The sequence below is a fragment of the Lipotes vexillifer genome, unplaced genomic scaffold (assembly GCF_000442215.2).
Source record: "Lipotes vexillifer unplaced genomic scaffold, Lipotes_vexillifer_v1.1 scaffold1248, whole genome shotgun sequence".
Taxonomy (NCBI): domain Eukaryota; kingdom Metazoa; phylum Chordata; class Mammalia; order Artiodactyla; family Lipotidae; genus Lipotes; species Lipotes vexillifer.
The window spans coordinates 207,068-220,668 of NW_006778262.1; the positions used below are offsets into that span (position 1 = coordinate 207,068).

The window sequence follows — 13,601 nt, forward strand, 5'->3', positions numbered from 1 at the left end:
AAAGAAAAGAAAAGAAAAGAAAACAACAAAAACAAAACAAAACAAAAAAGAAATGCCATGATGGAAGGGGAGAATAAATATGCTCCTGGGCTTGCATAGGCATTTGGAGTGGTTAACATAATAAGAATTTGCCTAGTAAGAGATCTCTAGGGCTAAAATTCAGTATCTTACACCTCAGTGCCAAGCTATCCCTTCCATTCACATAACTGTTGGCCAACCATAATATTAATGCTTATTCATCTCCTTTTTTATATATAGCCAAACACTGATAATCAGTTAATGCTTATAACTGATTACAGGTAGAAAATTTTATATTTCTAACATTCACAACAGTACTTCACATCTGTAATGGTCCTCATCTTATTTTCCTATTGATGTTATTCTGCCCTTGCTTACAAATAAAAAGAAGATCAGAGAGAAGTGAAATGCAAAGTTGAATTATACTGGTTAGAAATGATGGATCTGACCAATCTCTCCCATCAGGAAATTTTCACAAGCCTCTTAGATAGCCTCATCCACCAGAAGTCAGACAGCAGAAGCAAGAAGAACTACAATCCTGCAGCCTGTGGAACAAAAACCACATTCACAGAAAGACAGACAAGATGAAAAGGCGGAGGGCTATGTACCACATGAAGGAACAAGATAAAACCCAAGAAAAACAACTAAATGAAGTGGAGATAGGCAACCTTCCAGAAAAAAAATTCGGAATAATGATAGTGAAGATGATCCAGGACCTCTGAAAAAGAATGGAGGCAAAGATCGAGAAGATGCCAGAAATGTTTAACAAAGACCTAGAAGAATTAAAGAACAAACAAACAGAGATGAACAACACAATAACTGAAATGAAAACTACACTAGAAGGAATCAATAGCAGAATAACTGAGACAGAAGAACATATAAGTGGCCTGGAAGACACAATGGTGGAATTCACTGCTGCAGAACAGAATAATGAAAAAAGAGTGAAAAGAAATGAAGACAGCCTAAGAGACCTCTGGGATAACATTAAATGCAACAACATTCGCATTATAGGGGTCTCAGAAGGGGAAGAGAGAGAGAAAGGACCTGAGAAAATATTTGAAGAGATTATAGTCAAAAACTTCCCTAACATGGGAAAGGAAATAGCCACGCAAGTCCAGGAAGCACAGAGTCCCATAGAGGATAAACCCAAGGAGAAACACACTGAGACACATAGTAATCAAATTGGTAAAAATTAAAGACAAAGAAGAATTATTGAAAGCAGCAAGGGAAGAACGACAAATAACATACAAGGGAACTCCCATAAGCTAAACAGCTGATTCCTCAGCAGAAACTCTACAAGCTGGAAGGGAGAGGCATGATATATTTAAAGTGATATAAGAGAAGAAACTGCAACCAAGGTTACTCTACCGAGCAAGAATCTCATTCAGATTCGATCTCACTTACACCAATGAACAGATCATCCAAAATGAAAATAAATAAGGAAACAGAAGCTTTAAATGACACAACAGACCAGATAGATTTAATTGATATTTATAGGACATTCCATCCAAAAACAGCAGATTACACTTTAATCTCAAGTGTGCATGGAACATTCTCCAGGATAGATCATATCTTGGGTCACAAATCAAGCCTCAGTAAATTTAAGAAAACAAATCATATCAAGCATCTTTTCTGATCACAATGCTATGAGATTAGAAATGAATTACAGGGAAAAAAAACGTAAAAAACACAAACACATGGAGGCTAAACAATACATTACTAAATAACCAAGAGATCACTGAAGAAATCAAAGAGGAAATCAGAAAGTACCTAGAGAAAATGGACAATGAAAACACGACCATCCAAAACCTATGGGATGCAGTAAAAGGAGTTCTAAGAGGGAAGTTTATAGCTATACAAGCCTACCTCAAGAAACAAGACAAATCTCAAATAACAATCTAACTTTACACCTAAAGGAACTAGAGAAAGGAGAACAAACAAAACCCAAAGTCAGCAAAAGGAAAGAAATCATAAAGATCAGAGCAGAAATAAATGAAATAGAAACAAAGAAAACAGTAGCAAAGATCAATAAAACTAAAAGCCGGTTCTTTGAGATGATAGACGAAATTGATAAACCATTAGCTAGACTCACCAAGAAAAAGAGGGAGAGGACTCAAATCAATAAAATTAGAAATGCAGTTACAACACACACCACAGAAATACAAAGCATCCTAAGAGACTACTACAAGCAACTCTATGCCAATAAAATGGACAACCTGGAAGAAATGGACAAATTCTTAGAAAGGTATAACCTTCCAAGACTGAACCAGGAAGAAACAGAAAATATGAACAGACAAATCACAAATAATGAAACTGAAACTATGATTAAAAATCTTCCAACAAACAAAAGTCCAGGACCAGAGGGCTTCACAGGCGAATTCTATCAAACATTTAGAGAGGAGCTAATACCCATCCTTCTCAAACTCTTCCAAAAAATTGCAGAGGAAGGAACACTCCCAAACTCATTCTATGAGGCCACCATCACCCTGATACCAAAACCAGACAAAGATACTACAAAAAAAAGAAAATTACAGACCAATATCACTGATGAACATAGATGCAAAATCCTCAACAAAATACTAAAAAACAGAATCCAACAACACATTAAAAGGGTCATACACCATGATCAAGTGGGATTTATCCCAGGGATGTAAGGATTCTTCAATATATGCAAATCAATCAATGTGATACACCATATTAACAAATTGAAGAATAAAAACCACATGATCATCTCAATAGATGCAGAAAAGGCTTTTGACAAAATTCAACATCCATTTGTGATAAAAACTCTCCAGAAAGTGGGCATAGAGGCAACCTACCTCAACATAATAAAGGCCATATATGAGAAACCCACAGCAAACATCATTCTCAATGGTGAAAAACTGAAAGCATTTCCTCTAAGATCAGGAACAAGACAAGGATGTCCACTCTCACCACTATTATTCAACGTAGTTTTTGAAGTCCTAGCCACTGCAATCAGGGAAGAAAAAGAAATAAAAGGAATACAAATTGGAAAAGAAGAAGTAAAACTGTCACTGTTTGCAGATGACATGATACTATACATAGAGAATCCTAAAGATGCCACCAGAAAACTACTAGAGCTAATTAATGAATTTGGTAAACTTGCAGGATACAAAATTAATGCAAAGAAGTCTCTTGCATTCCTATACACTAATGATGAAAAATCTGAAAGAGAAATTAAGGAAACACTCCCATTTACCACTGCAACAAAAAGAATAAAATACCTAGGAATAAACCTACCTAGGGAGACAAAAGACCTGTACGCAGAAAACTATAAGACACTGATGAAAGAAATTAAAGATGATACAAACAGATGGAGAGACATACCATGTTCTTGGATTGGAAGAATCAATATTGTGAAAATGACTGTACTACCCAAAGCAGTCTACAGATTCAATGCAATCCCTATCAAATTACCAGTGGCATTTTTTACAGAACTAGAACAAAAAATCTTAAAATTTGTAGGGGGACACAAAAGACCCCGAATAGCCAAAGCAGTCTTGAGGGAAAAATACGGAGCTGGAGGAATCAGGCTCCCTGACTTCAGACTATACTATAAAGCTACAGTAACCAAGACAATATGGTACTGGCACAAAAACAGAAACCTAGATCAATGGAACAGGATAGAAAGCCCAGAGATAAACCCATGCACCTATGGTCAATTAATCTATGGCAAAGGAGGCAAGGACATACAATGGAGAAAAGACAGTCTCTTCAATAAGTGGTGCTGGGAAAACTGGACAGCTACATGTAAAAGAATGAAATTAGAACACTCCCTAACACCATACACAAAAATAAACTCAAAATGGATTCAAGACCTAACTGTAAGACCGGACACTATAAAACTCATAGAGGAAAACATAGGAAGAACACTCTCTGACATAAATCACAGCAAGATCTTTTTTGATCCACCTCCTAGAGTAATGGAAATAAAAACAAAAATAAACAAATGGGACCTAATGAAACTTAGAAGCTTTTGCACAGCAAAGGAAACCATAAACAGGATGAAAAGACAACCCTCAGAATGGGAGAAAATATTTACAAACAAAACAATGGACAAAGGATTAATCTCCAAAATATACAAGCAGCTCATGCAGCTCAATATCCAACAAACAAACAACCTAATCCAAAAGTGGGCAGAAGACCTAAATAGACATTTCTCCAAAGAAGAGATACAGATTGCCAAGAGACACATGAAAGAATGCTCAACATCATTAATCATTAGAGAAATGCAAGTCAAAACTACAATGAGGTGTCAGCTCACACTGGTCAGAATGGCCATTATCAAAAAATCTACAAACAACAAATGCTGGAGAGGGTGTGGAGAAAAGGGAACCCTCTTGCACTGTTGGTGGGAATGTAAACTGATACAGCCACTATGGAGAACAGTATGGAGGTTCCTTAAAAAACTAAAAATAGAATTACCATATGATCCAGCAATCCCACTACTGGGCATATACCCAAAGAAAACCATAATTCAAAAAGTCACATGCGGGCTTCCCTGGTGGCGCAGTGGTTGAGAGTCCACCTGCCAATGCTGGGCGACGCAGGTTCATGCCCCGGTCCGGGAGGATCCCACATGCTGTGGAGCGGCTGGGCCCGTGAGCCATGGCCGCTGAGCCTGCGCATCCGGAGCCTGTTGCTCCACAACGGGAGAGGCCACAACAGTGAGAAGCCCGCCTACCACAAAAAAAAATTAAAAAAGTCACATGCACCCCAATGTTCATTGCTGCGCTATTTACAATAGCCAGGTCATGGAAGCAACGTAAATGCCCATCGACAGATGAATGGATAAAGAAGGTGAGGTACATATATGCAACGGATATTAGCCGTAAAAAGGAACATAACTGGGTCATTTGTTGAGACGTGGATGGATCTAGAGACTGTCATACAGACTGAAGTAAGTCAGAAAGAGAAAAATATTGTATATTAACGCATATATGTGGAAACTAGAAAAATGGCACAGATGAACCTGTTTGCTGGGCAGAAACTGAGACACAGATGTAGAGAACAAACTTATGGACACCAAGGGGGGGAAAGCGGCAGGGGGTCGGGTGGTGGTGGGATGAATTGGGAGATTGGGATTGACATGTATACACTGATGTGGATAAAATTGATGACTAATAAGAACTTGCTGTATAAAAAAAGGAAGTAAAATAAAATTTAAAAATTAAAAAAAAAAAGGAGCAGCTGATTTGGGGGCTCTGGCTCACTCAGGCCATGGTGGAGGGAGGGGTATGGAATGTGGGGCAAGCCTGTGGCGGCAGATGCCAGGGTTAAAAAAAAAAAAAAAGAAATGATGGCTCTCCTTTATTCCAGTTGCCATAGTTCATTCCAAAAAGTGGTCTTTGCTTGTTCAAGACTGACCCAAGCATGGAGAAAGGCAAGACATGTGACCTGGGCTATACGATTAAGCCACTTCTGGCTTAAGCTCCACTTCTGGCTATTCCTTCTTTCAAGGAGCGATCTGACATCACTTCTTGAGAACAAGACACTGGTGGGGTGAAATAGGGAAGGAGGCTGCCTATGTTTCAGATTTCCATCATGCCCTAGGAAGTATCTGGACCTTTGTTTATTTGTCTGTTTCATGTTTTATTTCTGGCTAGGTCTGCTTCTCTTATGTTTTAAAACCCTTTCCTAGCCTTCTGTACCTGAGATTAGGTAGTTAATAGTAAAGTTGGCAGGCACTAAAGGAATAGGGGGATATTCAAGCCTCCTGCCATCTCTTCCTCTGATCAATTTATCTCTCTCAGGTAAGCAGGATTAAGTGAATAAGTGAGAAACAATCATCACTACCCTCTCCCTGTGAAGGATATAAGGGACTGACTGGAGAAAGCTGTACCATCTGCCCAAGATTTCTCAAAATCAATGCCAGATCTCCTTATTGTCCCTCATTATGATCAATCGTGTTTTTTATAAGGGGCGACCATTATTATATCTCTATTCCAGTCTGATAATTGTTCTATCATCGATAATACGAAATCTGGTTATAACACCAGTACAGGGTTTGTAGCAGGTTACTTTGTGTTTTGCTTTGGGTGCCCATCCTCTCGAAAGTCATTAATTGTTACCTCATTTGGACAACAAGTTCACATACTGCTTAAATTAAATCTTTGCACGGTCTCCAGTCAGTGTTGCACAAAGACTAATTAATTAAACATCAGAATACCCTTGGGGAGTAGGCAGTATTATTTCTCCTCTCCTCAGATGGGAAATCTGAGATATAAAGAGGTTAAGTGGATTGTCTAAGGTCAGAAAGTCAGTGAATAGCAGACAGAGCCAGAGAACAGACTTGGGAATGCTGTGACCCAGATCTCTTCCCCAATGACAGAAATAACTCCGAAGAGGATTCCAGCTACTTCCTAATACCTCTGCCTAATCATCTTTCTGAATTTACCCTGTTCTACTTATTGTCCTTACAAGGTCTTTTGGTCTACATTTCCTATTTCTTTTGAAGGGAAACTTACCTAGACAGAGGAAGAGGTAAAGCAACAGAAGGAATAAATGTTACTTACCAAAATCAAACAAAAAGGTAATTTTGGTTAAAATAACATAGAAGAGAGAACTTCCCAGTTGGCAAATAATTCTTTTCAATATTATGAGCATATATAAACATATACATATTCAGTTAAGAAACTGGAATTCCTCTCTCCCTTCCACCCAAACCACCCCTATCCCTGTCCCACCAACTCAACTTTTGTTGTGTGTTTGGAAGCATCCTTCTATATGAAAGCCAACTGATAACAATGCTATTGGAAGGAAAACTAAAAGCCTACTAGTAACTTTATAATGATTTATACAAATGAAAATGCCTGGCATGCTACTGAACTTAGACTTCAAAAGGCAATGGAGTAAAATAAAATATTATTGACATAAAATTGAAAGAAACAAAAAAATTCTCTCAGGCACATGAGACTCAGACATGCATCTAGTTGTCTTTTCCTTTTTAAGAAGTGAGGCAGTCATCATCTTTAATGTTAAAGGGACTTTATGAGCTGGTGATTACTAAACACAATTATTTGCTTTTTAGAGTTATTCTTAATTTATTTTTAATTAGACCACGTACGTTAAAAACAGGGCAAACAGTTAAGACTCAGTGAGGATTTTCCGTGTTTAAAGGTCTGAATGTTTTCACTCAACTTACAACTGTAGTAGTCCTTTATTTTTTATGTTGCATATTAATATACCTCATTACTATTTATAAATAACTCAATCAAATCTCTACATATTTTAAAAACTCACTTAATGTCTACTTAAAATAAAACTCACTTAAGCTACAAGAGTAGCTTATACTGGCTCAGGAAAGAACAGAGTAAATAGCTTCTTAAAGACAAAAATTTTTCGTCATTGAAAGACAATAGTTCACATCCTAATAAATAGGAGCCACACAGAAAATTCTAACATCGGGTATAACCGCTGCCCTCTTTTATTAACAAAGTGGTTGTTTTTTTCAGCAAATGAGAAACTGCTGTTTTGCCTTCCATTAACCTTTCCTTTTTCAACCACGTACACTTCTGTTGCATAAATATCGAATACACAACCAAAGTGTAGGATAAGTTTGTTTATTTTTTTAGTTTCAGTCAGCAACTAGGACACCATTAACTTCTTATGAAATATATTTGCCTCTGTAGGTTTAACTCTAAAGGCAAAATTCATCTTTCTCATTCTTTTCTTTGTTTAAAAACAAATGTTAAAAAAAAAAAAAGTTGCTCCCCTTATAACAGTTATTTAAGCAGTTTAAATTACAAGAGTCAATCTATGATTTTTTTGTTGTCATTAACCATGCTATAGATAGTAAAGCCAAAACAGCCTCAAGATGTAAGTTTAATTAAGTTCTTTTGAAATTTCTTTAGAAAGCTCTGGTATAAGAGGTAATTTAAAACAAATTAACAAATAATGTCATGCAGTGGTTAAATCGCCATAATACATTTCTTTTTTAGAGGTTCCTGGAATTTCTTGTTTGTGGTTGTCATGCTGATAGAAAGCTAGATGTTAGTCCCTTTAACTGTATTTTAATGGCAATGTATTATAGCATGATTTATCAACATATGGCAGGTGGAAGCTGACACAAATTATAATGAAAATTAAAACAGTCATTTATGCAGCAGGCGATTATCATTTAAGGAACATTTATTTGCAGGCTTTAAAAATGAGGGTTTAGAATCAAATGATTTTAAAATGAAAGTTTTAACGACAGTTACCTTTTTCCTGCAGCCACTCCTCTACGGGCCGGTTATATTTGAAGGGGATTTTCTGTTTTACCATTTGGAAGCGTTCATTATCAGTGTTGCCTTTAAAGTTTAAAAAACAGCTTAAAGAACAATCTGAAAAGTCAATAAGTCATTCAAAAACATCCTAGGTTTTTGGTGCGTTTTATGAAGTTTTTAGAGATAGATATCCATTTATCTTTAGTGGAGGTGGAGTCGAAGTCACTCTGCCCTTGGTTGACAGGTGTGAGGTCAGGTTATTCTTAGCTATGCAGTACTCCGTATGTTTTGGAAACGTGACTTGGGATGGGCATCAGGAAGAGGTTTGGCTATTTACAGAAATGGGTTTACCTTCACTCTTCCCCATCTCACTCTAACCACACCTTAATTGGGTCAATGGAGGAACAATGATCCCCTTGACTTGTATCAGATCAGCTTCATAATGTGGTAGGGGACCCTCAGTGTCTTAGTCATGCATGTTCCACACTCTACTGTATCTGATCAGAAGCATGGGGCCACGCACGTCCTTATTTTCCTCTCAAGTGTTGTGCACCTGCTCTACTTCCTGGCAGAGGGAAGACAAAGAAGACAATTTAAGCCTTGATGGCCAACGAAAACTTCCTATTCCATAAAGGGGGGCCTGGCATCCCATCACCTATGTAAAATAGGTAGAGTATTACAGATAACTCTTTTAATCTCTATCTCTTTGTCTAGATCTGTTCCACATTTTAAAATCAAAGGAACCCCAAAGTAAATATCTGTAAATAAAAGCAGCTATACATATAGTGATATAGCATTTTCAGACTTTTGAGTACCTATATTTTATTAGTACCAACAGACACAGGTCTTATATGTCTACCTAGTCTCTCTCTCTTTCCTTCCTAGGAGAGGTCCTTCCTGAATACACATCCATTCATAAAGCCTCTTAGGGATACTTCTTCCAAGCATGAAATATCTAATTAGTTTCAAGGATCAAACATAATGCTTTTAACTGTTAGTATGCCTCTTTCTTCCTTTCATAAATGTTGTTACCACCCCTGGATGGTTTGTCTAATTAGGACAGACATGGAGAGTGGTGTTGTGAACATATACCCCTAATGAATATGCTTCAAATCACAAAATAATGAAGCCATGCTTTGGGAACTGCTCTGTCTTGTCAACCAACCTCATAGTGATCAAGCGGAAACTGGTGAATTCTAAATTACTTTTGACTCATAGCCTTACAGTATTGGAACTTCAGGAAGCCCAATCCAAATCACCAACATTGAAGGTGAAATCAAATTCTCAAGACAGGTGGCTCGGAAACCATTTATAAAGAAGTCTAAAAGCTAGAAAGATGATTAGGATTGAATATAGCATCAGGTGAATAGAAGCTTGCCCTGGCACTTCCATCTCAGGGTCATCTTCACAGAGGAGTTTTCACTGGCAGAGAAGATTCCACATGTGGCTAAACTAGTACCTGCCTTATGTGAGGAATGGGATGGGGAAGGGGTGGCAATATTGGGAGATATTTAAAAGATTCCCCATGCATTTCTCCTTTGAACAAATTATTCTAAGGAGCTGACTCATTATTCTTACTATCCAGGAATAAAAACAAACAAAAAGCTCATGAAAGAGGCGACCATGGATCTGTTCCCAGCCTACATTATGGGACCCTATCTGCCTGGCATAAAGCCTAACATATTAACATATCAAAGGATAAAGTGCAATGAATGGAAAGAACAATTAACAGTTTTGGATCGCAGTATATAATTTAAAGTTTTCCTCAAAATGTTATTTCTCCCAGAAGAAAAAAAGACAGGGTGTAAGCTAGGAGGAAAACCAGAAAGGTATCTTAACTTCTTGGTGTTTCAATAAGTCCATGGTGAAAAAAGTTAATTTTACCTGTTAACGTAAATACCACGTAGAGATCATTATAATGATCATCCTGGGTACCAGATCTCTGGGTACACAGAATTCTACTAATCCAAAATAAAGTTGGGTAAATTTTCACATGTCCTAATAGAAAAGGAACATGCACTTTTCTGAAAAGAACCTCTATCTCTATAACTCTTAATTCTACCCTACAGGAGACAGATACGCAAGGGATGTCATCCATCTTCATAAGCTCTGACCTCTCTCAAGTTTTAGTCACAACATACTGAGAAATTGAGAAATGGCAAATGGATTATGCCAGGTTCACCTTGAATATGTTCTATTACTTTGGGTTTTCTGTAGCTGTCATTGGCTACAATATTAAGTATGGTAATGACCTCTGTTCCACTCACTGTGGAATGGATTGGTGAAGTCAATAGCAAATATAAAGCTAACTATTCTTCATAACATGCAAGACAAAATCGTAAGTACCCAACGTTCCAAACCAACAGCTCTATGTGCACCAACTTAATTAAGAAGCTGCATTGACTTACTTCTTCCCCAAACATATGAGTCTTGGTCCTCCTAAGCACCCTCCCTGCCATCCACTCTCTGTCAAGCATAAAGCTCCATAGACAATCACATTAGGACATGATACTGGCTAGAAAAATAAGAAACAATGTAGGAGAATCAGTAAGTGATATGTTGGGAGGACAGCATAGCCACGATTCAACCTTAGACCCTTCAGAAAGTGAAAGACAGAGAGTCATTCTTCTCCATCTCAGCTTAAAAGACATTTAGAAAAAAGTTTTAAGTTTTCCATGCCAGACTGATAGTATCTGGCACTAGGGATAGCGATCTTGCATACCGTTAAAAGTTGTGAAAGATGGAAGGCCATCTGGAAAGCCAAATTGGTTTAAATTGCCACATTAACATTGTTCTTAGTCTCTTTTCATGTTCTTGTTGGTTTTTATTTTAATTTATCTCAAACGTTAGTGAGAAATGTTTTAGAAACATGTGCATGAGAATGAGTTCATTTGCCCCGAGCCCCATTTGCTATACTGACTGAAGAGCAAACAACCTTCTAAATATCAGAATTCATATACAGGGACTACTCTGAAAGCTTAGCAAACCTCATCAAATCCATATACATTCATATTAAATCTTTAATGACATTTAGTTGTACATTTCATATAGCAGCCAGTATGAACATTAAAACACAGACTAAAATCAATTCTTCAAAAGAAAGTGATGCTATCCTCAAGAAGGAATGGCCTTATGAATAGTAATGTCATAATGTCACTAAAAAGAGGCATATGTATATTACTAATTATACCCTAAAAATGTAATGATTGCAGTTCTCAACCACGCTGAGAAATCTATAAATTGCACAATGACATCTTCAAATAGACAGTTCTTAAATTACTTATGTGGATCTGACACTCACCTACTTGGAACTGAATTTTAGAAAATTAGCCATATTTCATTCTATTATACTGAAAAAGGTTAGAGGTGTGTGTGTGTGTGTGTGTGTGTGTATCTCCATCCATTTTTTATACAATTGACCTCCTATTGTCATTTGCTTTTGTACTATTGGTTCTGTTATCAAATATTGCAGCTCCTGGAGACACATACAACATGCACTGTTGAATTACAATATCGTGAAGAGCAGAATGCTCTGAGGTGAAATTACTGAGGCCCAACTGGTTCATACACATAGCTGCAAACTTTATGCAAAAACAGCTCACATTGACTACATTTGGGTTAATCCATTTAGGATAAAAGGAAAAGAGAACAGAGGAAGATAAGACAAAGAAAACAAGTTGACCCTTGAATAGTTTCCCAATACATTAGTCCCTCTTTAAGGTCCCAAAGAAGTAATCTGGAAACTTGTTGATGACCCCAAAGAAGTAAAAATTCTTTCAGTTGAAAAACTTTAAAGATAGAGAGAACTCTTGTATTGCACAGAAAATAAGGTTTACAACACCATTTTTACACTCTGTTGGTTCAAACATAGATCCTATTCATTAGAAGTTATACTAATTTTCTTAAAACCATAATCAGTACAGCATAGGAGCTATGACCATGGGCTTTGGAGACAAACCTGGCTTTGAGTTTTAACTTTAGTAGCTACTTGACCTTGTGCAAGTCACATAGCCCCAGTTTCCCCACTTCCGAATTCACCACAGGACTTGGTATAGGATATTAAGAGGTAGAGCATATACCGAACCTGGAATATGAAAAAACATCCAATTTATTTAAACTATTATTATTATTAACATGATTCAACTCTTTCCTAATAATCAGAAGGAAGCATGTTAATTCTATGGTGTGCTTCCACGGTCTCAGAACTTTTCCAGGCCTCCATTCAAAAGGTGACCGTATTACATTTGGTGCCACAAAGGTTACCATCCAAAGATGAACAGACCGTAGTTGGTTGTTGCTTTTTATATTTCTGTGTCTTCTAAAATATACTCAGCTAACCCCGTTTCCAAAACAAAGTTGGTTTCTAAAACCACTGAAAGTAAAAGAGCAATTCAGACATCGACAAATGCGATTTCTTGGTCCAGTTACAGGTAATGATGACATACTGCTGCTAAGTTGAGGAAGCAATTTGCACTGGGCTGGCAGAAAATGCTTTCTTGCAGGTAGACCATTAATACCATCTGAAACGTTGTCAACCACGTGGACATGCTAATAGGAATATCGTAGCAACATTCATCTGTGCAAAATTAATGCCAGAGGTATTTCTGCATTTTGTTTTGAGTCTGGAATAAAGGAAGGGAAAGTTTTCTTTATTGCTTTGTTGACACTAAAAAATGAGACCGTGGGTATAATGAACAGTCAGAGAATGAATACTATGTATTAGAGCCAGAGGCAAAAGAAAATCAATGTGGGTAGACTCAAGTAGTACAGCATTTCAGGGGTTCTTAGAATGTCTCTCTCCCCAAAGAACACTTTGTGAGTTTCAAAGCAAACATCAGGCACTATGGACAGGAACTGGGGGAAATTCTTTGAGCTCCACACTGGTCTTGCTCCTGGTGTTGACCCAGACAAATTCTCTTAGAGTCAGATGGGGGGGTGTATTGTGCTACCCAAAGGGCATCTAGAATGTTCAGCCACTTGTAAGTGATGGCTGGAACTCAACAAAAATTAATATCTTGTATTTATAAAGTGCCTTTTGACCAAGGAGCTCAAAATGCAATTATAAGCATCATCTCATTAATCCTCACAACACACCTTTGGGGCTGAAGAAAAAAGAACTATTTGTATGTTCTGAGCCTCGATCCTTTAGTGTGCCAAGGCAAGGAAATTAATCTCTTGGAGTAGAAAACTGATCAGCTGGGGGAAGTAAATTAATAGACTCAGAGCACAAGGGCATTATTAAATAAGGGAGCTTTTCCAGACTCACTTAAGTGGTTCGAGGAGCCAGCGAGAACCATCTTTCCAAAGTGATGAGATGTTTACTCCTAGAAAGCAGCGGGGGTCACCCAGGAATGC

General features: G+C 37.4%; 1 protein-coding gene across 2 annotated transcripts in view; it reads right to left on the bottom strand.

Moving 5' to 3' along the window:
• The window catches only part of LOC103083838 (neurexin-3-beta), a 385,778-nt gene that overhangs the window by 162,034 nt on the left and 210,143 nt on the right, over window positions 1-13,601 (bottom strand). Inside the window, exon 3 of one of the 2 annotated variants that reach the window (XM_007451555.1) lies at window positions 8,241-8,330. The exons of the other annotated variant lie outside the window; for it this stretch is intronic. Within the exon in view, the coding sequence (XP_007451617.1) occupies window positions 8,241-8,304 (64 nt within the window). The 5' untranslated portion in view covers window positions 8,305-8,330. The remainder of the gene's footprint in view (window positions 1-8,240; window positions 8,331-13,601) is intronic. 2 annotated transcript variants of the gene reach the window in all.